This window comes from Anomalospiza imberbis, chromosome 7, assembly GCF_031753505.1.
Source record: "Anomalospiza imberbis isolate Cuckoo-Finch-1a 21T00152 chromosome 7, ASM3175350v1, whole genome shotgun sequence".
Classification (NCBI taxonomy): Eukaryota; Metazoa; Chordata; class Aves; order Passeriformes; family Viduidae; genus Anomalospiza; species Anomalospiza imberbis.
In genome coordinates, this window is record NC_089687.1 from 38,710,900 (window position 1) to 38,737,724 (window position 26,825).

A 26,825-nucleotide genomic window follows, 5' to 3' on the forward strand; every position below is an offset into this window, starting at 1 on the left:
ATCAGAAAGATCATCCAGTTCCCACCGCCCTGCCACGGCCACAGGTGCTGTGCAGGCGCAGCTGTCACTAGGATTGGAAGAACACTTTTCCATGTTTACCTTTTCTCTCCTGGATTTCAAGCTAACATGAAAAAATCGGCTGGTTACAGTTGAATTTTGTGGCTCACAGGACTTGGAATAGCAGTCTCCAGCGGGCCATGGGATGTCCATTCGGCCTTTGATAGATCATCCCAATGGACCTCAGCTCTCCCTGATAGGTTTATAGAATGTTAATCCTGCCCTAGATTCCTCCCCTGCCATGCCCTCCTTGGTTGGTTGCCCTATACCACTCCCCCCTATAAAAACCTCTGCAGACCCCCGGAGCTTTTCTGAGGCGTTGTTCCTGCAGCTGACCTCGAGGCCAGACCACAGGACTTGGTGACCTGTGGCCTTCCAAGGCTTTGATTCTGCAGGTGCCCCTGAGGGCAGTGTGGCACTTGGTGCCCCAGAGCTTTTCTGAGGCATCTCCCACCCCTGCCTCCAGTGCCCTCGAGGCCAGACCACAATCCCTGACAGGAGTCTCCTGTCATTGTGGCAGGAGCCCTTGAGACCAGAGCGCAGGGCTTGCTGTCCTGTAGCCTTCCTGAGGCTTCTCTCTGGAAGGTGCATTCCAGGCACAGCTGCAGGACCTGCTGCTAACCTGGAGATTTTCCAAGGCACCTCTCCTGCAAGTACCCACAAATCCAGTCACTGACATGGAGCAGAGACCCCCAAGAGTGCCCAAGCTGGACTGGCTGGAGGAGGAGGAAGAAGGCCCCGGAGCTGCCCCTGCACAGGAGACTGGAAAGGTGGTGTTGATCCATCCACCACAGGAGGGTGAGTGGCAGAGCTGGGCCACAGGGCTGGTGCCTGCGGCCAGCTTGGCCCCATCCCATCCCATCCCATCCCATCCCATCCCATCCCATCCCATCCCATCCCATCCCCTTGGGGATATGCCCATGGACAGGGCGGAAGAGGGGCTGTGGCCCATCCCCCTGGGTCATCCCAGGGCTGTCCCTGCCTGGGGAGCACAGGGCTGGCCCGCGGCCCCTCAGCTCTGGCTGTGGCCGATCTTTGCCAGGTGCAGCCCTGGACCGCACACAAGAGCAGGAACCTGCCCGTGGCCGCTTCCGCAGAGCAGCGCAGGTACCTGCAGCCATCCCCACCTGGGCTGGGCCTGCTGTCACTGCTCAGCCCAGCACCGTGTGTGGAGCACTCCATGCAACATGCCTGGCTTCTCGCCATTCCCCAACAGCTCATTTGCAAATTCATCAAGAGAATTCGGCAGGAAGAGACCATCTCCAGGGGTGCTGGGCTCAGAGCATACCCGCCCATCTTCCGAACCAAGACCAGTGCTGCCCTGCTGTATATGCTTGTAGAGGAAGGTTTTTACAATGCAAAGCAAGTAAGCAGCCTGTGGCCAGGGTTTGATCATCGCAGGAATTGCTTGGCCTCCCAAGCCACACCTGCTGGTCCCCGTGAGCCTTTGAGGCCATCGCAGTGCGGTGGGAAGGGAAGCACTTCTCTGGGGACACTGGGAACATCGCTCCCTCTGGCAGCTTTCCACATCGCCCCGTGCCTTCTCCAGGTGCCCGCCATGGTGAGATACATCCACCAGTGGCTCATGGCCAATGATTCTGCTGAGCCCAGGCTGAACAGGACTCTGCTGCATCTCGCCGAAGCACAGCCAAATGACGCAGTAATGACACTCCTGCGTGTGGCCCCGTCCTGTGAAAGGTATGGGGCCCACCTGCCCAGAGGGCTCAGGGCTCCCCAGCCCATCGCCCTGTACAGCTTATCCCAGGTGTCTGACCAACAAAGGGTTCCAGGGCCCTCTGGCTGCTCCCTTTCCCAGCCCTGGCATGTCAGCCCCGAGCCTGCTGCCATGCTCCCTCGCTGCTCCTCAGGGCCCTGTCCCCACAGGGCTGGGCTGCCTGGGTGCTGCTGGCGAGGGGCAGTGGGCAGAGGCAGAGCTGGCGGTCAGCCCGGGCCCCTAGAGATACCCAGGCCACGGTGCTGTGCCTGAGACCCCCTGAGACAGAGCTCTAACCCCGCAGAGCTGCCATGGCCATGTGGAAGACCATCATGTCCTCGCCCAGGACCGCGAAGCTGGCGCAGCGGATTCTCCTGGATGTGCTGGGGAGCTGGCCGAAGCACAGCACGTGCACCTCCGATGGGGACAAAACGGGTGTCTTTGCCCTAGCTGTGAGTTTTGGCCAGTGGCCTTTGCTGGCCCCAAAGCCGCCTCTCCTGCAGCTCTCCTTCCTCCTTCCCCCACTGCATCTCCCTGCCTCAGGTGCTGGCCTGAAACCTGGCCTAGGGGCAGCTGCAGGGCCACCGGTCCCGCTGCTGCCCCTGTGTTTCTCTGGGCCTCTCCCTGCCACGCTCGGGCCCTGCCACACGGACACCTCGGCACTGAGCGCGGTCTCGGGGGGCTTTGTCCTTTGCAGGCAACTGTGGTGATGTGGAAGATCCTCCAGGAGCCCTGTGTCTCACACATCGTGAAGGTGCACTCCTCCCGTCTACTTGTGCATCTGCTCTTCCAAGTGTTCTTCAGCACAGAAGTGATGCCAGAGGAGATTGATACCTTCTGGAAGGGATGCCAGGAGCAACACGGCCTTGCCACCAGCCCCAACAGGTGCTCCATTCCAGTCCTCCTGTCCCTGCCGCATCAACAGGGCAGGAGCCACTGCTCCCAGTGTGACCGGGGCCTTGCTCTGCACACAGGTTTGCCTTGCGGACCCTGAAGTCCCTGCTGTGCCTAGAGCAGTACAAGGATGTGGTGATGGCAATGGAACGCAGGTGTGGCTGGGACACGCTGCTCTGGGCTGACACCCAGCACTATGCCGTGGGTCTGCTGGCCAGGTGAGACCCCCTTCTCCCCGCTGCCTCTGACATTTGTGCTCTGCGCCTGGGGGGCCCCACACAGTCCCCGTGGTCGTGGGCCAGAGGGCCTTGTCACTGAGGGATGGCCAAGCAGCCTGGAAAAGGCTGGGAGAAGAGAGAGCACAGAAGGAGACACCTCCTAAAGGGCCCAAGTCCCCTTGTAGGGTCGTGGTGGAAGACCAGACCTCTGTGAACCTATCCTTGGAGAGATTTCTTCAGGGTCCTGGTCCCTTTTTCGCCCTCCTAGGGAGATGCGCCATGCTTGTCTTGAGTTGTGTTGCAGTATTGCACTCCACCTCCTCTGGCTGCTCAGCACACAGGAGCCATGCTGGGATCTGCCTGCCCTGGCATTCCTTGTGGAGGTGAGCCTGTTGGCCAGCGCTGCCTCGCTGAGCTGCCTCCCAGCTCTCTGCCCTCTCGTAGCCACAGCGGCCAGGACGGTGCCCAGGCCCTGTGCTGCTGCCTGGGCCCAGCCCTGTGCGGTTCTGGGCTCCTGCCGGCTGGGTCCCCTGTCACTGCCCCGTGCCTTTCAGGTCCTCGAGTGCCTAGATTCAAGTGAATGTGGTGACAGTGTTGTGGAGGTCTCATCAAGGTACCTGCAGAGCGAGTGCAGGGAGAGGCGTTGCCTGGCGCTCAGGGCCCTTCTCGAGCTCATTGACGATCCCTCGATGGTGAGAAGGGGGCAGTGGCTGAAGCTGCGCTGGGAATGTAGTCACTTGGGCGTGGCTTCAGGCGCTGGGGCAGCTGCTCCCAGCTCTCCCCTTTTGGCTTCCTGAGCGCCTTGGGACAGGCCTTTGGCCTCTAGGCCATGCCGCAGCAGGGTGGTGTTTCAACAACTTGTGTTCCACACAGGCTGAAAAAATGTGGAGCCTGACTGAAAGCCTCATGGACCTACTGTGGGACAGTGATGCAGAGATAGCTGGGATGACACTTATCACACTCAGCTTTATATTCTTGCACAAATACATGCTGATGTCAACTCCCATTGCCCTGCAGCTGGCTGAGGCACTTGTGCCACTGTTTGACCATGTAAGGTTCTGTGCCCACAGACACAGTCACTGGGTGCTGCCTGGAGACCTGGTGCCCTGTGGATTTGCAGGCCAGTGCCCAGGCAGGCCTGGAGGAGCCAAAGCGGAGGTATTTTTTTCCTTTTTTTCATACAGGATAATAGCCAGGTACAGCTGCTCTCCATAACACTCTTTAGAGACACGATGGGGTTTTTGGAAAAGGAAGAAAAGCCTTTGGAAAGGCCTGTGCACCAGAGCCTGCTTCCACTCTTCTTCCACTGCCATGATGAGAATGGGTGCGTGGCAGAGGTGAGGACTTCGTGGGCTGCTGCTGTCCCCCTGGCAGGGGGCTCGGCTGTCTCCTGCCCTGGCGGGCTGCAGCCTCCTCCAGGCCTTGGCACAGGCACGTGAGTCCTGTGCCCTGGGCTGTGGGGCCATCCCCGTATCTCTGCTGCTCTCCAGGCTTCTCGGGAAACGCTGCTTTGTGTGGCCGAGTTCCTGAAGAGAAGGGATCTTGAGAGACTGGTGAAGAAGGAGAAATTCTGGATCTTCACCAACTGCCTAGTAAGGATGGCCGGGAAGCCCCAGGCTCAGCCTGGAGAAGCCCCCTGAGCACGGTGCTCGGTGTGTGGGCTGGCAGCTGTGCCCCTGCCCGGTGCTGCACACCGGAGGCCGCGTGGGTTCTTCTCCAGGCTCCCGTGGGCCCCGGCCGGGTGCCCATGGAGCCCCGGCCCGGCGGGGCTGCGGGGCGGCTCTGTGGCTCCCCGGGCAGCAGCCGGCCCTCTGCCCCCTCCAGAGCCCAGCGCCAGCGGCTGCTGGCCGGGCCTCGGGGCTGTGCGGGCAGGGGAGGCCGGGGCAGGGCGCAGGGAGCGCCCGGCCCAGGGGCCGAGCCCGCGGCAACCCTTCCCTCTAGCCGCTCTCTCCAGCTGGAAGAGGACAGGAGCCGAGCGGCTGAGATCCTGCGCCGGGCCCTGCCCTACCTGGACAGCCCACAGGAGCCCCTGCGAGAGGCGGCCGTCAGGTTCATGGGCGAGCTACGAGCCCGGGCTACCTCCCCGCCCCGCCGCAGCTCGGCCCCGGCCCCGGCTGCTGCCCCGGCAGCGCCATCCGGGCCCGGCGCCGTGGAGCCCCGCCTTCCCTCGGCGCTGCTGCCGCCCTCCGGCAGCCGTGCCCTGGGGCGGCAGCGTGCGGCAAGCGCCCGGGCTGAGCCCTGCTGGGCCACCAGGGCGTGTGGCCACAGGGCTGGCAGGGAGCTGTGCCGCTGGGGCCGTGACAGCCTCTGTGTTCACAGGGATCGCCAGGCGGAGCTTGAGGGGGCAGCAGGCAGAGCTCCAGCTGATCTACAATGCTGAGTGAGGGCAGCGGGCTGACAGCGGGGGCTGGCGGGAGGAGCTGCCATCCCTGCCCCGGCTGCGGAGGACTCTGGTCCCTGTGCGGACCAGGGCTGGCCTGGGCAGGGCACACAGAGATTTCAGGGACACATGGGGGATTCGTGGCCCGCAGCTTCGGGCTGACCCCGTTGGTCCCTACTCCCTCCGGACCATGGCAAGAGCAGGCAGGGATGGCCCTGGCAGGGGCCTCTCCTCGGCTCCCCGCAGATCCAGGATCTGACCGTGGCTCTGATCCTCTCTCTTTCAGCCCTTGAAGAAATGGCAAATGACATCAGCCTCACCGTCGGACACCTGGCAATTGAAACATTGTGCATCCTCAAGGCAGTAGAGCAGGCTCCCATCCCAATGTTCCAGACGCTGCGGGATCAGCTGCGCAGGGCATGGCAGACACGGCCTCGTCTGTCGCGGCTTGGCTGGCTGAGCTGCTGGAGCTCTGTGGAGGGCTGATCCAGGAGGCTGTCTTTGCTGGGGCCACCTGAGTTAGCAGAGATTTTGTTTTTCTTCAAAATTGCTCTTTTCTTCATTTTCTTTTCCTTTAGTATGTAAATATAGAATGTATTATAATAGTCAGAGTCCCAGACAGATCTTTCTTTTGCTGCCCAGAGTGTGCAGGGCATAGGGGAGGAGGGGGAAATTTTGCTTGGGCTCAGCCAGGTGCCCAGGCATGCAATGTTGCAGGGAAAATGGTCAGAGGCCCCTTGGCCTTTGGCGGTTCTGCTGAAGCCTTTGTGCCGCCCACAGAGCAGGTGGGCAGGGCCGGAGCTGCGGGGATCCCTGCGGGAGCGGTGCCTGGAGATGGCCACAAGCCCTGTCCCAGGCAGGAAGCGCCATCCGTGTGCTCCTGCCCGTGTGTTGCTGGCTGGATGGCTGAGGGCTCCGAGGTGCCTCTTGATGGGGCTCCTCCGGAGCTCCTGCGGGGCTGTGGCGCTGCTGCCGGGCAGGTTGGCCGGGCTGGGGGAGACCCTGAGAGGCTGGGGCAGTGGGCAGGCCTGAGCAAGTGGGTGTCAGAGGCCACCAGCAGCCCCCAGGCAGCCGCCTTGTTCCCAGCACCCGGCTGCTCTGGCGATTCCCCAGATCGTCTCCCAGGCCTGCGGCAGAAGCCCTCGATGCTGGGGCACCACCCCAGCAGGAGGGAGGGGACACCCCAAGGTGCCCAGGCTGGGCTGGCTGGGGACAAGGAGGGCAGGGGGCGGTTGCCTGGGCATGGCCACTGGCTGCTGCCAATAAGGGGCAGGGGGCAGAGGCAGGGCTGGCGGCCGGCCCCGGCTCTCGCGGCTGCCCAGGCCACGGTGCTGTGACCGAGGCCCCCCTGACACAGAGCTCTGGGGCCGCAGAGCTGCTGTCACCATGGGGAAGGCGGCCGTGTCTCACTGAGCAGGGCTGCGGAGGCGCTGCTGCCCCGGCGCCTCTGGACCCCACAGGAACAGCACCGGAGCGTGCTCAGGCACAGCAGCACCCTGAACGCCGGCACCTGCTCAACGAGGCTCCCGCACCCGCCGGGATGCCAGACAGGGGGAGACTGTGGGCGCAATTGCCCGTGCTTTGGCAAAAGGCTCCATCAGCGTTCACCACAATGGCTTTCTCTTGACTTGCCAGCCTCACAGCAACGCTTGGCTTCCATGGCCGTGCTTGAGGGCAGAGTCACCACCTTCCACAGGCGGATGTCCCGAGGCAGCGGCATTGGTGCCATGGTGAGAGAGAGACTCTGATGGGGCACGAGCCTTGCGCTGCAGCTGCCCTCCCTCTCCCTCATGCAGGCACCTTAAAGACACATGTGTCAGCTCTAAAACTAAATCCTGGACGTGCTTGCAACAAAGAACAAAGGAGGCGCCAGAGAAAAGCTGGGTCTTCTATGGCTCAGTTTTGCTCTCCACTTGGGGAATCACAGAATGCCACAGCACGTTGTGCTGCAAAGTATCAGAAAGATCATCCAGTTCCCACCGCCCTGCCACGGCCACAGGTGCTGTGCAGGCGCAGCTGTCACTAGGATTGGAAGAACACTTTTCCATGTTTACCTTTTCTCTCCTGGATTTCAAGCTAACATGAAAAAATCGGCTGGTTACAGTTGAATTTTGTGGCTCACAGGACTTGGAATAGCAGTCTCCAGCGGGCCATGGGATGTCCATTCGGCCTTTGCTAGATCATCCCAATGGACCTCAGCTCTCCCTGATAGGTTTATAGAATGTTAATCCTGCCCTAGATTCCTCCCCTGCCATGCCCTCCTTGGTTGGTTGCCCTATACCACTCCCCCCTATAAAAACCTCTGCAGAACCCCGCAGCTTTTCTGAGGCGTTGTTCCTGCAGCTGACCTCGAGGCCAGACCACAGGACTTGGTGACCTGTGGCCTTCCAAGGCTTCGATTCTGCAGGTGCCCCTGAGGGCAGTGTGGCACTTGGTGCCCCAGAGCTTTTCTGAGGCATCTCCCACCCCTGCCTCCAGTGCCCTCGAGGCCAGACCACAATCCCTGACAGGAGTCTCCTGTCATTGTGGCAGGAGCCCTTGAGACCAGAGCGCAGGGCTTGCTGTCCTGTAGCCTTCCTGAGGCTTCTCTCTGGAAGGTGCATTCCAGGCACAGCTGCAGGACCTGCTGCTAACCTGGAGATTTTCCAAGGCACCTCTCCTGCAAGTACCCACAAATCCAGTCACTGACATGGAGCAGAGACCCCCAAGAGTGCCCAAGCTGGACTGGCTGGAGGAGGAGGAAGAAGGCCCCGGAGCTGCCCCAGCACAGGAGACTGGAAAGGTGGTGTTGATCCATCCACCACAGGAGGGTGAGTGGCAGAGCTGGGCCACAGGGCTGGTGCCTGCGGCCAGCTTGGCCCCATCCCATCCCATCCCATCCCATCCCCTTGGGGATATGCCCATGGACAGGGCGGAAGAGGGGCTGTGGCCCATCCCCCTGGGCTGTCCCTGCCTGGGGAGCACGGGGCTGGCCCGCGGCCCCTCAGCTCTGGCTGTGGCCGATCTTTGCCAGGTGCAGCCCTGGACCACACACAAGAGTAGGAACCTGCCCGTGGCCGCTTCCGCAGAGCAGCGCAGGTACCTGCAGCCATCCCCACCTGGGCTGGGCCTGCTGTCACTGCTCAGCCCAGCACCGTGTGTGGAGCACTCCATGCAACATCCCTGGCTTCTCGCCATTCCCCAACAGCTCATTTGCAAATTCATCAAGAGAATTCGGCAGGAAGAGACCTTCTCCAGGGGTGCTGGGCTCAGAGCATACCCGCCCATCTTCCGAACCAAGACCAGTGCTGCCCTGCTGTATATGCTTGTAGAGGAAGGTTTTTACAATGCAAAGCAAGTAAGCAGCCTGTGGCCAGGGTTTGATCATCGCAGGAATTGCTTGGCCTCCCAAGCCACACCTGCTGGTCCCTGTGAGCCTTTGAGGCCATCGCAGTGCGGTGGGAAGGGAAGCACTTCTCTGGGGACACTGGGAACATCGCTCCCTCTGGCAGCTTTCCACATCGCCCCGTGCCTTCTCCAGGTGCCCGCCATGGTGAGATACATCCACCAGTGGCTCATGGCCAATGATTCTGCTGAGCACAGGCTGAACAGGACTCTGCTGCATCTCGCCGAAGCACAGCCAAATGACGCAGCAATGACACTGCTGCGTGTGGCCCCGTCCTGTGACAGGTATGGGGCCCACCTGCCCAGAGGGCTCAGGGCTCCCCAGCCCATCGCCCTGTACAGCTTATCCCAGGTGTCTGACCAACAAAGGGTTCCAGGGCCCTCTGGCTGCTCCCTTTCCCAGCCCTGGCATGTCAGCCCCGAGCCTGCTGCCATGCTCCCTCGCTGCTCCTCAGGGGCCTGTCCCCACAGGGCTGGGCTGCCTGGGTGCTGCTGGCGAGGAGCAGTGGGCAGAGGCAGAGCTGGCGGTCAGCCCGGGCCCCTAGAGATACCCAGGCCACGGTGCTGTGCCTGAGACCCCCTGAGACAGAGCTCTAACCCCGCAGAGCTGCCATGGCCATGTGGAAGACCATCATGTCCTCGCCCAGGACCGCGAAGCTGGCGCAGCGGATTCTCCTGGATGTGCTGGGGAGCTGGCCGAAGCACAGCACGTGCACCTCCGATGGGGACAAAACGGGTGTCTTTGCCCTAGCTGTGAGTTTTGGCCAGTGGCCTTTGCTGGCCCCAAAGCCGCCTCTCCTGCAGCTCTCCTTCCTCCTTCCCCCACTGCATCTCCCTGCCTCAGGTGCTGGCCTGAAACCTGGCCTAGGGGCAGCTGCAGGGCCACCGGTCCCGCTGCTGCCCCTGTGTTTCTCTGGGCCTCTCCCTGCCACGCTCGGGCCCTGCCACACGGACACCTCGGCACTGAGCGCGGTCTCGGGGGGCTTTGTCCTTTGCAGGCAACTGTGGTGATGTGGAAGATCCTCCAGGAGCCCTGTGTCCCACACATCGTGAAGGTGCACTCCTCCCGTCTACTTGTGCATCTGCTCTTCCAAGTGTTCTTCAGCACAGAAGAGACGCCAGAGGAGGTTGATACCTTCTGGAAGGGATGCCAGGAGCAACACGGCCTTGCCACCAGCCCCAACAGGTGCTCCATTCCAGTCCTCCTGTCCCTGCCGCATCAACAGGGCAGGAGCCACTGCTCCCAGTGTGACCTGGGCCTTGCTCTGCACACAGGTTTGCCGTGCGGACCCTGAAGTCCCTGCTGTGCCTAGAGCAGTACAAGGATGTGGTGATGGCAAAGGAACGCAGGTGTGGCTGGGACACGCTGCTCTGTGCTGACACCCAGCACTATGCCGTGGGTCTGCTGGCCAGGTGAGACCCCCTTCTCCCCACTGCCTCTGACATGTGTGCTCTGTGCCTGGGGTGCCCCACACAGTCCCCGTGGTCGTGGGCCAGAGGGCCTTGTCACTGAGGGATGGCCAAGCAGACTGGAAAAGGCTGGGAGAAGAGAGAGCACAGAAGGAGACACCTCCTAAAGGGCCCAAGTCCCCTTGCAGGGTCGTGGTGGAAGACCAGACCTCTGTGAACCTATCCTTGGAGAGATTTCTTCAGGGTCCTGGTCCCTTTTTCGCCCTCCTAGGGAGATGCGCCATGCTTGTCTTGAGTTGTGTTGCAGTATTGCACTCCACCTCCTCTGGCTGCTCAGCACACAGGAGCCATGCTGGGATCTGCCCGCCCTGGCATTCCTTGTGGAGGTGAGCCTGTTGGCCAGCGCTGCCTCGCTGAGCTGCCTCCCAGCTCTCTGCCCTCTCGTAGCCACAGCGGCCAGGACGGTGCCCACGCCCTGTGCTGCTGCCTGGGCCCAGCCCTGTGCGGTTCTGGGCTCCGGCCGGCCGGGTCCCCTGTCACTGCCCCGTGCCTTTCAGGTCCTCGAGTGCCTAGATTCAAGTGAATGTGGTGACAGTGTTGTGGAGGTCTCATCAAGGTACCTGCAGAGCGAGTGCAGGGAGAGGCGTCGCCTGGCGCTCAGGGCCCTTCTCGAGCTCATTGACGATCCCTCGATGGTGAGAAGGGGGCAGTGGCTGAAGCTGCGCTGGGAATGTAGTCACTTGGGCGTGGCTTCAGGCGCTGGGGCAGCTGCTCCCAGCTCTCCCCTTTTGGCTTCCTGAGCGCCTTGGGACAGGCCTTTGGCCTCTAGGCCATGCCGCAGCAGGGTGGTGTTTCAACAACTTGTGTTCCACACAGGCTGAAAAAATGTGGAGCCTGACTGAAAGCCTCATGGACCTACTGTGGGACAGTGATGCAGAGTTAGCTGGGATGACACTTATCGCACTCAGCTTTATATTCTTGCACAAATACATCCTGATGTCAACTCCCATTGCCCTGCCGCTGGCTGAGGCACTTGTGCCACTCTTTGACCAGGTAAGGTTCTGTGCCCCCAGACACAGTCACTGGGTGCTGCCTGGAGACCTGGTGCCCTGTGGATTTGCAGGCCTGTGCCCAGGCAGGCCTGGAGGAGCCAAAGCGGAGGTATTTTTTTCCTTTTTTTCATACAGGATAATAGCCAGGTACAGCTGCTCTCCATAACACTCTTTAGAGACACGATGGGGTTTTTGGAAAAGGAAGAAAAGCCTTTGGAAAGGCCTGTGCACCAGAGCCTGCTGCCACTCTTCTTCCACTGCCATGATGAGAATGGGCGCGTGGCAGAGGTGAGGACTTTGTGGGCTGCTGCTGTCCCCCTGGCAGGGGGCTCGGCTGTCTCCTGCCCTGGCGGGCTGCAGCCTCCTCCAGGCCTTGGCACAGGCACGTGGGTCCTGTGCCCTGGGCTGTGGGGCCATCCCCGTATCTCTGCTGCTCTCCAGGCTTCTCGGGAAACGCTGCTTTGTGTGGCCGAGTTCCTGAAGAGAAGGGATCTTGAGAGACTGGTGAAGAAGGAGAAATTCTGGATCTTCGCCAACTGCCTAGTAAGGATGGCCTGGAAGCCCCAGGCTCAGCCTGGAGAAGGCCCCTGAGCACGGTGCTCGGTGTGTGGGCTGGCAGCTGTGCCCCTGCCCGGTGCTGCACCCAGAGGCCGCACTGGCTCTTCTCCAGGCTCCCGTGGCCCCAGCCGGGTGTCGATGGAGCCCCGGCCCGGAGGGGCTGCAGGGCGGCCCTGTGGCTCCCCGGGCAGCAGCCGGCCCTCTGCCCCCTCCAGAGCCCGGAGCCAGCGGCTGCTGGCCGGGCCTCGGGGCTGTGCGGGGCTGTGCGGGCCGGGGCAGGGCGCAGGGAGCGCCCGGCCCAGGGGCCGAGCCCGCGCCAACCCTTCCCTCCTGCCGCTCTGTCCAGCTGGAACAGGACAGGAGCCGAGCGGCTGAGATCCTGCGCCAGGCCCTGCCCTACCTGGAGAGCCCACAGGAGCCCCTGCGAGAGGCGGCCGTCAGGTTCATGGGTGAGCCACGAGCCCGGGCTCCCTCCCCGCCCCGCCACAGCTCGGCCCCAGCCCCGGCTGCTGCCCCGGCAGCGCCATCCGGGCCCGGCGCCGTGGAGCCCCGCCTGGCCTCGGCGCTGCTGCCGCCCTCCGGCAGCCGTGCCCTGGGGCGGCAGCGTGCGGCAAGGGCCCGGGCTGAGCCCTGCTGGGCCACCAGGGCGTGTGGCCACAGGGCTGGCAGCGCCGCTGGCAGGGAGCTGTGCCGCTGGGGCCGTGACAGCCTCTGTGTTCACAGGGATCGCCGGGCGGAGCTTGAGGGGGCAGCAGGAAGAGCTCCAGCTGGTCTACAATGCTGAGTGAGGGCAGCGGGCTGACAGCGGGGGCTGGCGGGAGGAGCTGCCATCCCTGCCCCGGCTGCGGAGGGCTCTGGTCCCTGTGCGGACCAGGGCTGGCCTGGGCAGAGCACACAGAGATTTCAGGGACACATGGGGGATTCGTGGCCCGCAGCTTCGGGCTGACCCCGTTGGTCCCTACTCCCTCCTGACCATGGCAAGAGCAGGCAGGGATGGCCCTGGCAGGGGCCTCTCCTCGGCTCCCCGCAGATCCAGGATCTAACTGTGGCTCTGATCCTCTCTCTTTCAGCCCTTGAAGAAATGGCAAATGACATCAGCCTCACCGTCGGACGCCTGGCAATTGACACATTGTGCATTCTCAAGGCAGTAGAGCAGGCTCCCATCCCAATGTTCCAGAGGCTGCAGGATCAGCTGCACAGGGCATGGCAGACACGGCCTCGTCTGTCGCGGCTTGGCTGGCTGAGCTGCTGGAGCTCTGTGGAGGGCTGATCCAGGAGGCTGTCTTTGCTGGGGCCACCTGAGTTAGCAGAGATTTTATTTTTCTTCAAAATTGCTCTTTTCTTCATTTTCTTTTCCTATACTATGTAAATATAGAATGTATTATAATAGACAGACTCCCAGACAGATCTTTCTTTTGCTGCCCAGAGTGTGCAGGGCATAGGGGAGGAGGGGGAAATTTTGCTTGGGCTCAGCCAGGTGCCCAGGCGTGCAATGTTGCAGGGAAAATGGCCAGAGGCCCCTTGGCCTTTGGCGGTTCTGCTGAAGCCTTTGTGCCGCCCACAGAGCAGGTGGGCAGGGCCGGAGCTGCGGGGATCCCTGCGGGAGCGGTGCCTGGAGATGGCCACAAGCCCTGTCCCAGGCAGGAAGCGCCATCCATGTGCTCCTGCCCGTGTGTTGCTGGCTGGATTGCTGAGGGCTCCGAGGTGCCTCTTGATGGGGCTCCTCCGGAGCTCCTGCGGGGCTGTGGCGCTGCTGCCGGGCAGGTTGGCCGGGCTGGGGGAGACCCTGAGAGGCTGGGGCAGTGGGCAGGCCTGAGCAAGTGGGTGTCAGAGGCCACCAGCAGCCCCCAGGCAGCCGCCTTGTTCATTCCAGGTTTGACTTACAAGACAGATCCTGGGCACTCCGTAACACCATGAGTGTTGTTGGAAACCCTAATGCAGGGAATTCTCAGATCTTTGGACCGGTAAGCCAAGGCTTAGAATCCTTAGAATTACAGGCTTTGTTCTGAGGCCTTGGAAAAGCCTTCCAAACTTAGGTGCTAGAAGTCGATTTATAGTTTAAAGCAGAGACACAGTAAGCTAGGTGGAGCAAAGTTTAGAGTTTTAGAGTTTTAAGATATAGAAAAAATAAAAGTAGTTACAAAGGTAAACAAGTAGTTTAGAGTGCAGTACTGTAGGTTTGTGTGCCATAACATGATTGGCTAAGAATGCTTAGACTGTAGCATGAGTCCATAAGAGGAAATATTGAAGGATTGGGTCAAAACCATAAATAGCCTTGTTGACAGTGTTTTATTGGCCAATAAATCCTTTAACGGTCTTGTTACTAGAAGTCTTGTGACCTTCTGAGACTTGCAGTGAAGATGTGAGCCAAACTCACCCTTCCTGTCTAGGTAGAAGATGAGAGAAATAAATGGCATATTGGTGTTACCAGTATCGCGAAGGGGACATGCCTTGGCTTGTCTGGCCCTGCTGCTGAACCAAATAGCGGCCACTGTGGTGTTTCACCCCAGAGACACTTTTGGCTAGCTGGATATTTCAGCTGGGCACGTGGAGACAAGTCCAGGCATGCCAGAGCTCCGGTGGCAGCGGGATGGAGCTTCCTCTTGTAGAGGGTCTGCTCCCTCAGGATTTCCTCTGCCGGAGAAGCTTTTAAGGCTATGGTGAAGGAAAGGAGTCGGTTCTGATGGAGGGTTTTAATCCAGAGCTTTTATTTTGGCCCGCAGGCCTCTGAATGTAGCAACAGCTCCAAGCAGAACTGTCCGGACCGCGAGGTTGTCCCTCTTTTACCTGGAGCAGGGGAGGGGGGGAAGGGATAGGGAGCCCACCAACCAGGTAAGGGAGGGGTGGTCTCAGGGGACAAAGGACACCTGGATGGCCCAATGCCCCCCGGGGGCGGAGGGCATCTTTTGAGTCTGCCAATCACTCGACGCACTTCTGGAATGCCCGGAGTGACAGACAGTGCTCAGCAGGGGTCAGGGTGGGGAAAGGAGGAGTGATTGACACACCTGGGAGGAAATCTTCCCCGGTGGGAGGAACCAGGGTTTGGGGGTAAACCATGAAATCACACTGCAACAATGGCATCATCTAAAAAACTCAGAGGTTCGGTCTCTAACTCATTCCAAACTCCTTCAAATCCCCCTAAGTGTGATTTAGCTAAAAATAGTTGACTAGGACTCTTAATGCTAGCTGTTGGACTGTGTGAAAAATGCATATTTTATGATTGGCTTTTCGCAAATATTAAATTGAATACTATATGTATTATGTTATATTGATTAGAAGTGCTGTATTAACATTTTAATAGTATGGTAAATGTAGTTTTGTAGTTAAAATAGAGCCTATGTAGGTGGGGTTTTTTTTTACTAGCTCAAGCAAGAGATGAGATAATGAAGAATCTCTTCACACAGAGATGCCAGTGATGGGGGCCCATAAAGAATTACTGCCTCCTTATCGGAAAAAGACAAACATTCTTCCACCTAATCTCCGTCTTTATGGAACCACCAGGACTAAAGGGAAGAAGTTGACAAACCCAGAAAAGTTCTTAATTTGCAAGGAATTTATGCATCATGTATGAGATGTATGAATATGCAACAGGCTATTGCTTTTAAAGATTATTCCTTTGTTCACAAGGCATGCTTATCGGGCTTAAGTGCCCGAGAGCATCCGGACGCCCGTAATTCTTTGCTTTTCATTGTCTTGTAATTGTCCTAACTCTCAATTTTCATTACTCTAATTGTATTACTATTTTTTATAACTAGTTTATTATTATTAAACTTTTAAAATTTTAAAAACCAAGTGATTGGCGTTTATAACAGACTGCAAACCAGCTGCTTTAGAAACTTTCACACAACCCTGTGTAGTTATGTGCCAAAAATGTATCATTTTAAGAATCTGTCCCAACTGACTTGAATAGAGGCTTGTTTGAAGGGTATTCTTGGAGAAACCCTCCCAGCAGAGGTCTGGGCTTTGGCCTAGCTGTGTCCCCTGCTGGTTGTGAAGTGTGCCATCAGCTCCAGGTGTTTCTGGGCTAAAAAATATAATCAAGTCACTTTGACTTGCTCTTTTTGGCCTATAAATGTTGGACCCACTTTCAGGGCAAATTTGGAGACCTCATCTATGGGTGAATGGACAACCTAGGATTTTCCCAGTTGCTGGGAATGGTTCTCCAGGCCCCTGGTGCAAAACGGGGCTCCCCAGCAACTGCGGATCTGCAAGATGATAAACAATTTAGGCAATTGGTGATGCATCTTTCTAAATCGCTCTCCTTTCTCTTGTATAGTACTGATTGAGGTGCACTACTTTGCTTGTCACTAAAACCAAGCACACAGTTTCATTGAATGTATCATCATAGTTTTGTGGTTCCTTAATATTCACAGTAAAATAAGAACGTTATTTCCAGTGGTGTGTCCTTTAAATTGCCTCTGTCAATTGGCAGAACGACAGGAGGCTGCTGAGGTGGGAAGCCCCGAGGAATTGGGTGTCAGAGGCCACAGGCAGCCCGCAGGCAGCCTCCTCGTTCCTGACAGCCGGCTGCTCCAGCGCTTCCCCAGAGCGTCTCCCAGGGCTGCGGCAGAAGCCCTCGAGGCCGGGCCTCAGCACGAGGGTGGGGACAACCCTGAGGTGGCCAGGCTGGGCTGGCTGGGGACACGGAGGGCAAAGCTCCCATGCTGGGGCATGGGACGAGGTAGCGGGAAGTGATATAACCTGAGATTTTACCCCACAAATGTTCTTTCTTTCCCCTAACATTTACTAAAGCTTTTGTCAGAAAATTATCTCTATGTGCCCTCTAGAAATTACTCAGACTTTTCCTCAAAAGTAATTTTGCCCCCTAGAGATCACCTCAACTTGTTCTGCCAAAATGTCCACTACCTTACACATTTCCACAGACTACCTCAGATTTTATTATTCTCACAGTCCAGTGATTACCTCCATGTTAACCCCCAAATGTTCAATCCGTGCCCTACAGGTGACACCAGGTAATTCCAGAATTCCTCTACTATGAAGCTCTCTCCCTCTAAGCTACTCCAGCTTTACCCCTCACAAAGATGAAACACTCCCTAGTCCTGAGACAATACTGCCCCGTGCTCCTCCGTGTGTGTGAGCGCAGCGCAGCCCCAGGGCACCTCCCACACGGCTTACGGAAGGCCGCGCGGCGCCTCGCCCGGAGGGGCGGACGCGGCGGGTTCGAGTTCCCGCCCGCGGCTGAGGGGACCGGCGGGGCGGGGCCGACCGTGCCTGGGCGGGAAACGCCGCCTGCGGCGGGGACCCGCCCGGCCCTCCCGTATCCCACAGGGCGCGCCCACGTCCCCTCAGCGGCCCGGGCGTACCTTCAGCGAGCCCGTGTCCCCCTCAAGTGACGCTCACGTTCCCTCAATGACACCCACGTACCCTGAGGGACGCGACAGACACCCACCTCCCTCAGTGACCTCCACGTCACCTCAGTGCAATCCAGAGCAGCTGTCACCCCCTTCCCTCTCAGTCACCCTCATATCCTGTCAGTGGCATGCAGGCACCTGGCATTCAGAGACCGTCATGACACCTCAGTGGCACACGGGGCGTCTGCCTTCCCTTCAGTGACGCATACGGCACCTGCAACCTGCAGTGGAAGCCTCATGTCTGCTCAGTGACCCATGTGTCCCCTCAGCTTCACTTGGGACACCCAACTTCCCCTCAGTGACCCTCAATCTCTAATCAAGAGGTACCAGGCATCCCCTAGGGGACTCACACCGAGTGCAGTGGGTCGTGAGGACCAGGGGCCAGCAGCAGGCAGAAAGACGCCATGGCTGGGGAAAAGGCTCTGCTCTGCTTACAGCGTGGGCTGAGGGCTGGGAGAGCTCCAGTTCCCCCTTGAGGTGTCAGAGACAGGGCCTTTCAACCTCCTTGTAGGGCTGCCCCTCTCTGCAGGCAGCCAAAGGAGCAACGTTGGCAAAAGGCCAACGACAGCAAAGCAAAGGCCCAGCCCTGCACACAGGGAGGTGGCCCAGTGCAAAGCCAGCGTGGCACCCTGAAGGTGCCCGCTGCACTCTCCTGTGTGCCTGCCCTGGGAATGTCAGGAATGCCCTTTGCCCAGGGGGCCTTTCGGTGGCCCCTCTTGGGCTCAAAGCTGCTGCTCTTCTCGCTCAATAATGTCTAAATCCACAGAGCTCGGTATCCCCCATGGCAACAGGAACAAGACTCAGCAAGCAGGCAGACAAGCTCAAAGCCAAAGGCAGAGGGGCCAGGGACTCCAGTCTCAGCACATGGAGGGCACACGCCCAGCCCAACGCCAGGACTCACACCCCGGAAAGGCCGGGACCAGGGTTCTGTGCCTGATTCCAGGGGGTCCCTCCAACTGCCCATTCAGGAAGCGCCAGAGCAGCCAGGTGTCAGGGACAAGGCGGCTGCCTGGGGGCCGCTGGTGGCCTCTGACACCCACTTGCTCAGGCCTGCCCACTGCCCCAGCCTCTCAGGGTCTCCCCCAGCCCGGCCAACCTGCCCGGCAGCAGCGCCACAGCCCCGCAGGAGCTCCGGAGGAGCCCCATCAAGAGGCACCTCGGAGCCCTCAGCAATCCAGCCAGCAACACACGGGCAGGAGCACACGGATGGCGCTTCCTGCCTGGGACAGGGCTTGTGGCCACCTCCAGGCACCGCTCCCGCAGGGATCCCCGCAGCTCCGGCCCTGCCCACCCGATCTGTGGGCGGCACAAAGGCTTCAGCAGAACCGCCAAAGGCCAAGGGGCCTCTGGCCATTTTCCCTGCAACATTGCATGCCTGGGCACCTGGCTGAGCCCAAGCAAAATTTCCCCCTCCTCCCCTATGCCCTGCACACTCTGGACAGCAAAAGAAAGATCCTGGGAGTCTGTCTATTATAATACATTCTATATTTACATAGTACAGGAAAAGAAAATGAAGAAAAGATCAATTATACAGAAAAATAAAATCGCTGCTGATTCAGGTGGCCCCAGCAAAGACAGCCTCCTGGATCAGCCCTCCACAGAGCTCCAGCAGCTCAGCCAGCCAAGCCGCGACAGACGAGGCCGTGTCTGCCATGCCCTGCGCAGCTGATCCCGCAGCCTCTGGAACATTGGGATGGGAGCCTGCTCTACTGCCTTGAGAATGCACAATGTGTCAATTGCCAGGCTTCCAACGGTGAGGCTGATGTCATTTGCCATTTCTTCAAGGGCTGAAAGAGAGAGGATCAGAGCCACGGTCGGATCCTGGATCTGCGGGGAGCCGAGGAGAGGCCCCTGCCAGGGCCATCCCTGCCTGCTCTTGCCATGGTCAGGAGGGAGTAGGGACCAACGGGGTCAGCCCGAAGCTGCGGGCCACGAATCCCCCATGTGTCCCTGAAATCTCTGTGTGCTCTGCCCAGGCCAGCCCTGGTCCGCACAGGGACCAGAGCCCTCCGCAGCCGGGGCAGGGATGGCAGCTCCTCCCGCCAGCCCCCGCTGTCAGCCCGCTGCCCTCACTCACCATTGTAGATCAGCTGGAGCTCTGCCTGCTGCCCCCTCAAGCTCCGCCCGGCGATCCCTGTGAACACAGAGGCTGTCACGGCCCCAGCGGCACAGCTCCCTGCCAGCGGTGCTGCCAGCCCTGTGGCCACACGCCCTGGTGGCCCGGCAGGGCTCAGCCCGGGCCCTTGCCGCACGCTGCCGCCCCAGGGCACGGCTGCCGGAGGGCGGCAGCAGCGCCGAGGCCAGGCGGGGCTCCACGGCGCCGGGCCCGGATGGCGCTGCCGGGGCAGCAGCCGGGGCTGGGGCCGAGCTGCGACGGGGCGGGGAGGGAGCCCGGGCTCGTGGCTCACCCATGAACCTGACGGCCGCCTCTCGCAGGGGCTCCTGTGGGCTGTCCAGGTAGGGCAGGGCCTGGCGCAGGATCTCGGCCACTCGGCTCCTGTCCTCTTCCAGCTGCAGAGAGCGGCAGGAGGGAAGGGTTGCCGCGGGCTCGGCCCCTGGGCCGGGCGCTCCCTGCGCCCTGCCCCGGCCTCCCCTGCCCGCACAGCCCCGAGGCCCGGCCAGCAGCCGCTGGCGCCGGGCTCTGGAGGGGGCAGAGGGCCGGCTGCTGCCCGGGGAGCCACGGGGCCGCCCTGCAGCCCCTCCGGGCCGGGGCTCCATCGGCACCCGGCTGGGGCCCACGGGAGCCTGGAGAAGAGCCAGTGCGGCCTCTGGGTGCAGCACCGGGCAGGGGCACAGCTGCCAGCCCACACACTGAGCACCGCGCTCAGGGGGCTTCTCCAGGCTGAGCCTGGGGCTTCCAGGCCGTCCTTACCAGGCTGTCAGCAAACATCCACAAGTTGTTCTTCAGCTGTTTGACAAGATCCCTTCTCTTCAGGAACTCGGCCACACAATGCAGCGTTTCCCGAGAAGCCTGGAGAGCAGCAGAGACGTGGAGATGGCCCCACAGCCCAGGGCACAGGACCCACGTGCCTGTGCCGAGGCCTGGAGGAGGCTGCAGCCCGCCAGGGCAGGAGACAGCCGAGCCCCCTGCCAGGGGGACAGCAGCAGCCCACGAAGTCCTCACCCGTGCCACACGCCGATTCTCATCACGGCAGTGGAAGAAGAGTGGGAGCAGGCTGTGGCGCGCTTGTAACTTCAGGGCCTTGCTTTCCCTTCCCAGTGGAAGAGTCAGCAATGTTCTGAAGAGACAAATGGAGAGCAGCTGTACCTGGCTATTGTCCTGTATTAAGAGACAAAAAGAAGACCTCAGCATGGGCTGCGAGGGGGCTCAGCTGGGCGCATGCCTGCAAATCCACAGGGCACCAAGTGTCTGGGCAGTACCCAGTGGCCGTGGCTGGGGGCACAGAGCCTTACGAGGTCAAAGAGTAGCACAAGTGCCTCAGCCAGCTGCAGGGCGATGGGGCTGCCTATCCATCTGTCGCTGTCCAAGATTATAAAGCTGAGTACCATGACTGTTATCTTAACAATCTCTCCATCTGCATCCCGCAGGAGCTCCACAAGACTTTCAGTCAGGCTCCACATTTTTTTGGTCTGTGTAGAACACAAGTTTGTGAACGGCCACCCTGCTGCCACAGGGCCTAGAGGCCAAAGGCCTGTCCCGAAGCACTCGGGCAGCTGAAGTGGGAGGCAGGAGAGCTGGGAGCAGCTGCCCCAGCGCCCAAACTACAGCCAAGCCCAAGCGACGGTGTTCCCCAGCCCCATGCTGCCTGCACGGCTTCAGCCACTGCCCCCTTCTCACCGTCGAGGGATTGTCAGTGAGCTTGAGAAGGCCCTTGAGTGCCAGGCGACGCCTCTCCCTGCACTCGCTCCGCAGGTGCCTTGAGAAGATTTGCAGGACTCTGTCAGCCTCGCGTTCACTCAAGTCCAGGTGCTCGAGGACCTGAAAGGCACAGGGCAGTGACAGGGGACCCGGCCGGCCGGAGCCCAGAACCGCACAGGGCTGGGCCCAGGCAGCAGCACAGGGCGTGGGCACCGTCCTGGCAGCTGTGGCTACGAGAGGGCAGAGAGCTGGGAGGCAGCTCAGCGAGGCAGCGCTGGCCAACAGGCTCACCTCCACAAGGAATGCCAGGGCGGGCAGATCCCAGCGTGGCTCCTGTGTGCTGAGCAGCTGGAGCAGATAGCGAAAGATCCGGGAACACGAGCGTATGGAGATGCAGGACATCTCCCTGTCAGGAGTAAAAGTCCATAAGATTGTGAGCCAGGGGAACAAACCTCTCCCAGGATTGACTCACAGTGGTCTGGTCTTTCCCCAGCATACAGCAAGGGGACCTGGGCCATTTGAGATTTGGCTCTTTGTGGGCACCCCCATTTCCCTGCTTTTTCCAGGCTGCTTGGCCATCCCTCAGTGACAAGGCCCTCTGGCCCACGACCACGGGGACTGTGTGGGGCACCCCAGGCGCAGAGCACAAATGTCAGAGGCAGCGGGGAGAAGGGGGTCTCACCTGGCCAGCAGACCCACGGCATAGTGCTGGGTGTCAGCACAGAGCAGCGTGTCCCAGCCACACCTGCGTTCCATTGCCATCACCACATCCTTGTACTGCTCTAGGCACAGCAGGGACTTCAGGGTCCGCACGGCAAACCTGTGTGCAGAGCAAGGCCCAGGTCACACTGGGAGCAGTGGCTCCTGCCCTGTTGATGCGGCAGGGACAGGAGGACTGGAATGGAGCACCTGTTGGGGCTGGTGGCAAGGCCGTGTTGCTCCTGGCATCCCTTCCAGAAGGTATCAACCTCCTCTGGTGTCTCTTCTGTGCTGAAGAACACTTGGAAGAGCAGATGCACAAGTAGACGGGAGGAACGCACCATCATGATGTGTGGGACACAGGGCTCCTGGAGGATCTTCCACATCACCACAGTTGCCTGCAAAGGACAAAGCCCCCCGAGACCGCGCTCAGTGCCGAGGTGTCCGTGTGGCAGGGCCCGAGCGTGGCAGGGAGAGGCCCAGAGAAACACAGGGGCAGCAGCGGGACCGGTGGCCCTGCAGCTGCCCCTAGGCCAGGTTTCAGGCCAGCACCTGAGGCAGGGAGATGCAGTGGGGGAAGGAGGAAGGAGAGCTGCAGGAGAGGCGGCTTTGGGGCCAGCAAAGGCCACTGGCCAAAACTCACAGCTAGGGCAAAGACACCCGTTTTGTCCCCATCGGAGGTGCACGTGCTGTGCTTCGGCCAGCTCCCCAGCACATCCAGGAGAATCCGCTGCGCCAGCTTCGCGGTCCTGGGCGAGGACATGATGGTCTTCCACATGGCCATGGCAGCTCTGCGGGGTTAGAGCTCTGTCTCAGGGGGTCTCAGGCACAGCACCGTGGCCTGGGTATCTCTAGGGGCCCGGGCTGACCGCCAGCTCTGCCTCTGCCCACTGCCCCTCGCCAGCAGCACCCAGGCAGCCCAGCCCTGTGGGGACAGGCCCCTGAGGAGCAGCAAGGGAGCATGGCAGCAGGCTCGGGGCTGACATGCCAGGGCTGGGAAAGGGAGCAGCCAGAGGGCCCTGGAACCCTTTGTTGGTCAGACACCTGGGATAAGCTGTACAGGGCGATGGGCTGGGGAGCCCTGAGCCCTCTGGGCAGGTGGGCCCCATACCTGTCACAGGACGGGGCCACACGCAGCAGTGTCATTACTGCGTCATTTGGCTGTGCTTCGGCGAGATGCAGCAGAGTCCTGTTCAGCCTGGGCTCAGCAGAATCATTGGCCATGAGCCACTGGTGGATGTATCTCACCATGGCGGGCACCTGGAGAAGGCACGGGGCGATGTGGAAAGCTGCCAGAGGGAGCGATGTTCCCAGTGTCCCCAGAGAAGTGCTTCCCTTCCCACCGCACTGCGATGGCCTCAAAGGCTCACGGGGACCAGCAGGTGTGGCTGGGGAAGCCATGTGACTCATGAGGGAATTGAAACATGGCCACAGGCTGCTTACTTGCTCTGGTCTGGAAACACCCCTCTCCAAAAGCAAATCCAGCAGGGTGGCACTGGTCTCATCTTCCTCCTCCTCCAGCCAGGCCAGCTTGGGCACTCTTGGGGGTCTCTGCTCCATGTCAGTGACTGGTTTTGTGGGTACTTGCAGGAGAGACGGCTTGGAAAATCTCCAAGTTAGCAGCAGGTCCTGCAGCTGTGCCTGGAATGCACCTTCCAGAGAGAAGCCTCAGGAAGGCTACAGGACAGCAAGCCCTGCGCTCTGGTCTCAAGGGCTCCTGCCACAATGACAGGAGACTCCTGTCAGGGATTGTGGTCTGGCCTCGAGGGCACTGGAGGCAGGGGTGGGAGATGCCTCAGAAAAGCTCTGGGGCACCAAGTGCCACACTGCCCTCAGGGGCACCTGCAGAATCGAAGCCTTGGAAGGCCACAGGTCACCAAGTCCTGTGGTCTGGCCTCGAGGTCAGCTGCAGGAACAACGCCTCAGAAAAGCTCCGGGTCGGACACAAACAAGTGCGCTGTGCGGGGGCTCCTCACGGCGCCGCTTTGTCCCGTCCTGTCCCGTCGCCTGCTCTGAGCACTGTGGCGTGCTCTTGTCACTGCCAGCTCCTATGTCACCACGTGTCACAAAGGACCCTTGGACAGCCAGTTCCCTTCCAATTCCACAGTGACCATGCTGCAGCGTGTCACAATGGGCCCTTGGAAACACTGTCACCTGCCCTGGGGCTGCCCCCAGCCCACCCAAAGTGGCCCAGGTTGGAAGGAATCCCTGGCCCCAACGTCTCAGACAGCCCAACAGGATCTTTAGGAATGGCTCAGACCATCAGCAAACCCTGCCCTGCTCTGCAGGCTCAGGGCAGCAGAAGGAGCCCCCAGGGCTGCCGACGCAGCCGCGCTGGGAAGGGCACGGGGCCTTCCACGGAAGCTGCCCCGGCCTCCTTGGGACACGTCCCGGCTGGTGGCCATCCTAAACCCGTGGGTGTGACAGGGACAAGGAACGTGTGGGCCAGGGCACGAACTGGGCTGCTCTGAGCCCTGGGGCCTGGGGAGCGCTGACACCAGCAGGTGTGGCAGAGTCCCCGCCCAAGCAGACCTGCCACCCCCCGAGCCCTGGCAGCTCTGGTGCCCGTCTCCTGCCCCAGAGACCTGTGCCCCCGGGGGGCTTCTGTGCCAGAGGGAGCCAAAGCCCACGTGCATCAGGGGCTGTTGGCAGGAGCACCTGCAGCAAGTGCTGGCAACACTTGGGGTCTGTGAGAAGGCAGAAGCTGTTAGCCAGTCCGGAAATGCTTCTTTTCATGGAAGGGATTAGCAGTAGCACCACAAGACAGTCAGCTGCTGAATTTCCCTGGACGATTTGACTGTAGAGAGACACTGTCATGTATCAATGTGATCTTCTTTCTGTTCTTCTGGGAAAAACACTAGCCCAGTCTCTGATGTTCAGTCCTCCAGATGCTGCATGTCTGTCTGTGTCGTAGCTGATGCAAGACAAATATTTCCTCCAGACCCAAAGAGTCAAGCCTGAAAAGTCACAGGGTACATCTGGTTTTGATTTTTTTTAAAGTTTTCTGGAGCCTGCTGATCATTTTCAAGGTTTTCTCCCTATCCCTAGGGCATATTCTCCAGAAGTTCTGCTGTTACATCCTTTTGCATTCAGTGAAAGTTACCTGCAGTGACCAGCTGATCAAAGTCCTGGGAGAACTTGAACTCCTGGGTGAAGCTGGGCAAAACATGTATCTCCCTGATCTGAAGCCATTAAGTGCCAAATTGCCACTGTCCTCCAGAGCCCTGGCTAGCTCTGCAATGCCCCTGGGCCAGTGGCGAGAGTGGGCAACTGGCCAGGCTGGGGTTTTGCCTGGGCCAGGACCTCTGAGCCAGATGCTCAGCAGTAGAGACCCGTGGAGGAGTGACAAGGACTGGGCAAAGGAGGCAGAGGACGCTCTTCTGCAGTGCAAGGTCCAGCAAATTTACTGGGAGAAGCGAGAGGAAGGTATGCAGGGGAGGGATGACAAAGGGGAGCACAAGCGAAAAAGAGCCCCGAGCACACCTGTGCCCCGGATTTTAAATCTTTCAAAACTGGCGGTGGACACCGTACAGCAACCAGTGAGGAACTTCTAGGGTCTGGTTTCTGGGACTAAAACAAATCAGAGCAAGGGGAGGAGAAAGGATCTGGCCGAGGATTGGATTTGAGCAGGAGGGACAGGGAACCTTCTGGAACAAAGGGTAGGGGTTGGGCTGACGGACAGGGCGAAGGGGCCAGGTTGCCTTGCCAGGCAGGGAAGGGTCTGGCAAGTAGGGAGGGGATTCTTTGAGGGACAGCTAGGTAGGAGGGCATAACACAGGGGAGAAACCAACTGTAATAACTCGGGGGACACTGGAACATACCACAAGATAACAGAACATTTGACTTAATAAACTAACACACCACAACACCAAGTACTGTCCCAGCGTCATACTCTGTCCCCCGCAAGTGTGCTGATGCCATTTAAAAGGGGTTGCCAATGAAAACAACTTCTAACATTTTTGTAATTTCTGCATAAGCGTTGAAATCCTTGACCAGGAAAATCACATGTCAAAATTTCTGGGATTCTTAAATACCAAAGCTGTCATTTGCACCCTGCATTATAGAGTCTCTGAACAGTCACACAAGGGTTTTGTTTTAAACACTACAGAAAAAGCCCCTGGTGCTTAGCCATAGCTTTACATCAGCATATACTCCCGATTATTCCTTTAGGCAGGAACAGCAAACCCAAGAATGAGCCGAGCAGGTGATTCCTGTGTTCTCATGTCCTGCACAGCACTAACTGGGAATTCAAGAATGGATTCTGGGGCCTCAGGGTGCACAGGAAGCCACAAAGACTTGGGATGCTGCAATGGACCAGCCTGGTGCCTGTGCCTGGGCTGCACATGGCTGAGCTCCATTGGGATGATCTATCAAAGGCCGAATGGACATCCCATGGAGACTGCTATTCCAAGTCCTGTGAGCTACAAAATTCAGCTGTAACCAGCCAGTTTTTTCATGTTAGCTTGAAATCCAGGAGAGAAAAGGTAAACATGGAAAAGTGTTCTTCCAATCCTAGTGACAGCTGTGCCTGCACAGCACCTGTGGCCGTGGCAGGGCGGTGGGAACTGGATGATCTTTCTGATACTTTGCAGCACAACGTGCTGTGGCATTCTGTGATTCCCCAAGTGGAGAGCAAAACTGAGCCATAGAAGTCCCAGCTTTTCTCCGGCGCCTCCTTTGTTCTTTGTTGCAAGCACGTCCAGGATTTAGTTTCAGAGCTGACACATGTGTCTTTAAGGTGCCTGCATGGAGGAGCGGGAGGGCAGCTGCAGCGCAGGGCTCGTGCCCCATCAGAGTCTCTCTCTCACCATGGCACCAGTGCCGCTGCCTCGGGACGTCCGCCTGTGGAAGGTGGTGACTCTGCCCTCAAGCACGGCCATGGAAGCCAAGCGTTGCTGTGAGGCTGGCAAGTCAAGAGAAAGCCATTGTGGTGAACGCTGATGGAGCCTTTTGCCAAAGCACGGGCAATTGCGCCCACAGTCTCCCCCCGTCTGGCATCCCGGCGGGTGCGGGAGCCTCGTTGAGCAGGTGCCAGTGTTCAGGGTGCTGCTGTGCCTGAGCACGCTCCGGTGCTGTTCCTGTGGGGTCCAGAGGCGCCGGGGCAGCAGCGCCTCCGCAGCCCTGCTCAGTGAGACACGGCCGCCTTCCCCATGGTGACAGCAGCTCTGCGGCCCCAGAGCTCTGTGTCAGGGGGACCTCGGTCACAGCACCGTGGCCTGGGCAGCCGCGAGAGCCGGGGCCGGCCGCCAGCCCTGCCTCTGCCCCCT

At 59.7% G+C, this 26,825-nt stretch overlaps 2 protein-coding genes across 2 annotated transcripts in view; both read left to right on the forward strand.

Moving 5' to 3' along the window:
* Positions 1 to 727: 727 nt before the first annotated feature.
* LOC137477667 (maestro heat-like repeat-containing protein family member 7) lies at positions 728 to 5,749 on the forward strand. The gene is made up of 14 exons (XM_068196824.1): positions 728 to 855; positions 1,100 to 1,164; positions 1,274 to 1,423; positions 1,607 to 1,755; positions 2,076 to 2,223; positions 2,469 to 2,656; positions 2,746 to 2,883; positions 3,152 to 3,266; positions 3,438 to 3,575; positions 3,757 to 3,933; positions 4,068 to 4,220; positions 4,374 to 4,475; positions 4,838 to 4,940; positions 5,550 to 5,749. Exons 1-14 carry the CDS (start codon positions 735 to 737, stop codon positions 5,747 to 5,749), a joined length of 1,947 nt encoding a protein of 648 aa, XP_068052925.1. The 5' UTR covers positions 728 to 734.
* A 2,193-nt stretch (positions 5,750 to 7,942) lies between these two features.
* Positions 7,943 to 26,825, forward strand: part of LOC137477519 (maestro heat-like repeat-containing protein family member 7) — a 58,645-nt gene continuing 39,762 nt past the window's right edge. Inside the window, exons 1-11 of the mRNA XM_068196731.1 lie at positions 7,943 to 8,073; positions 8,277 to 8,600; positions 8,784 to 8,932; positions 9,253 to 9,400; positions 9,646 to 9,833; positions 9,923 to 10,060; positions 10,329 to 10,443; positions 10,615 to 10,752; positions 10,934 to 11,110; positions 11,245 to 11,397; positions 11,551 to 11,652. Coding sequence (XP_068052832.1) covers positions 8,415 to 8,600; positions 8,784 to 8,932; positions 9,253 to 9,400; positions 9,646 to 9,833; positions 9,923 to 10,060; positions 10,329 to 10,443; positions 10,615 to 10,752; positions 10,934 to 11,110; positions 11,245 to 11,397; positions 11,551 to 11,652 — 1,494 coding nt within the window. The 5' untranslated portion in view covers positions 7,943 to 8,073; positions 8,277 to 8,414. The remainder of the gene's footprint in view (positions 8,074 to 8,276; positions 8,601 to 8,783; positions 8,933 to 9,252; positions 9,401 to 9,645; positions 9,834 to 9,922; positions 10,061 to 10,328; positions 10,444 to 10,614; positions 10,753 to 10,933; positions 11,111 to 11,244; positions 11,398 to 11,550; positions 11,653 to 26,825) is intronic.

Bases quoted from the DNA above. Each gene is read 5' to 3' on its own strand.
- LOC137477667 (XM_068196824.1), top strand. From the start codon at position 735: ATGGAGCAGAGACCCCCAAGAGTGCCCAAGCTGGACTGGCTGGAGGAG. The intron at 856-1,099 runs GTGAGTGGCAGA...GATCTTTGCCAG, and splicing joins GATCCATCCACCACAGGAGG to GTGCAGCCCTGGACCGCACA. The intron at 2,657-2,745 runs GTGCTCCATTCC...CTCTGCACACAG, and splicing joins CTTGCCACCAGCCCCAACAG to GTTTGCCTTGCGGACCCTGA.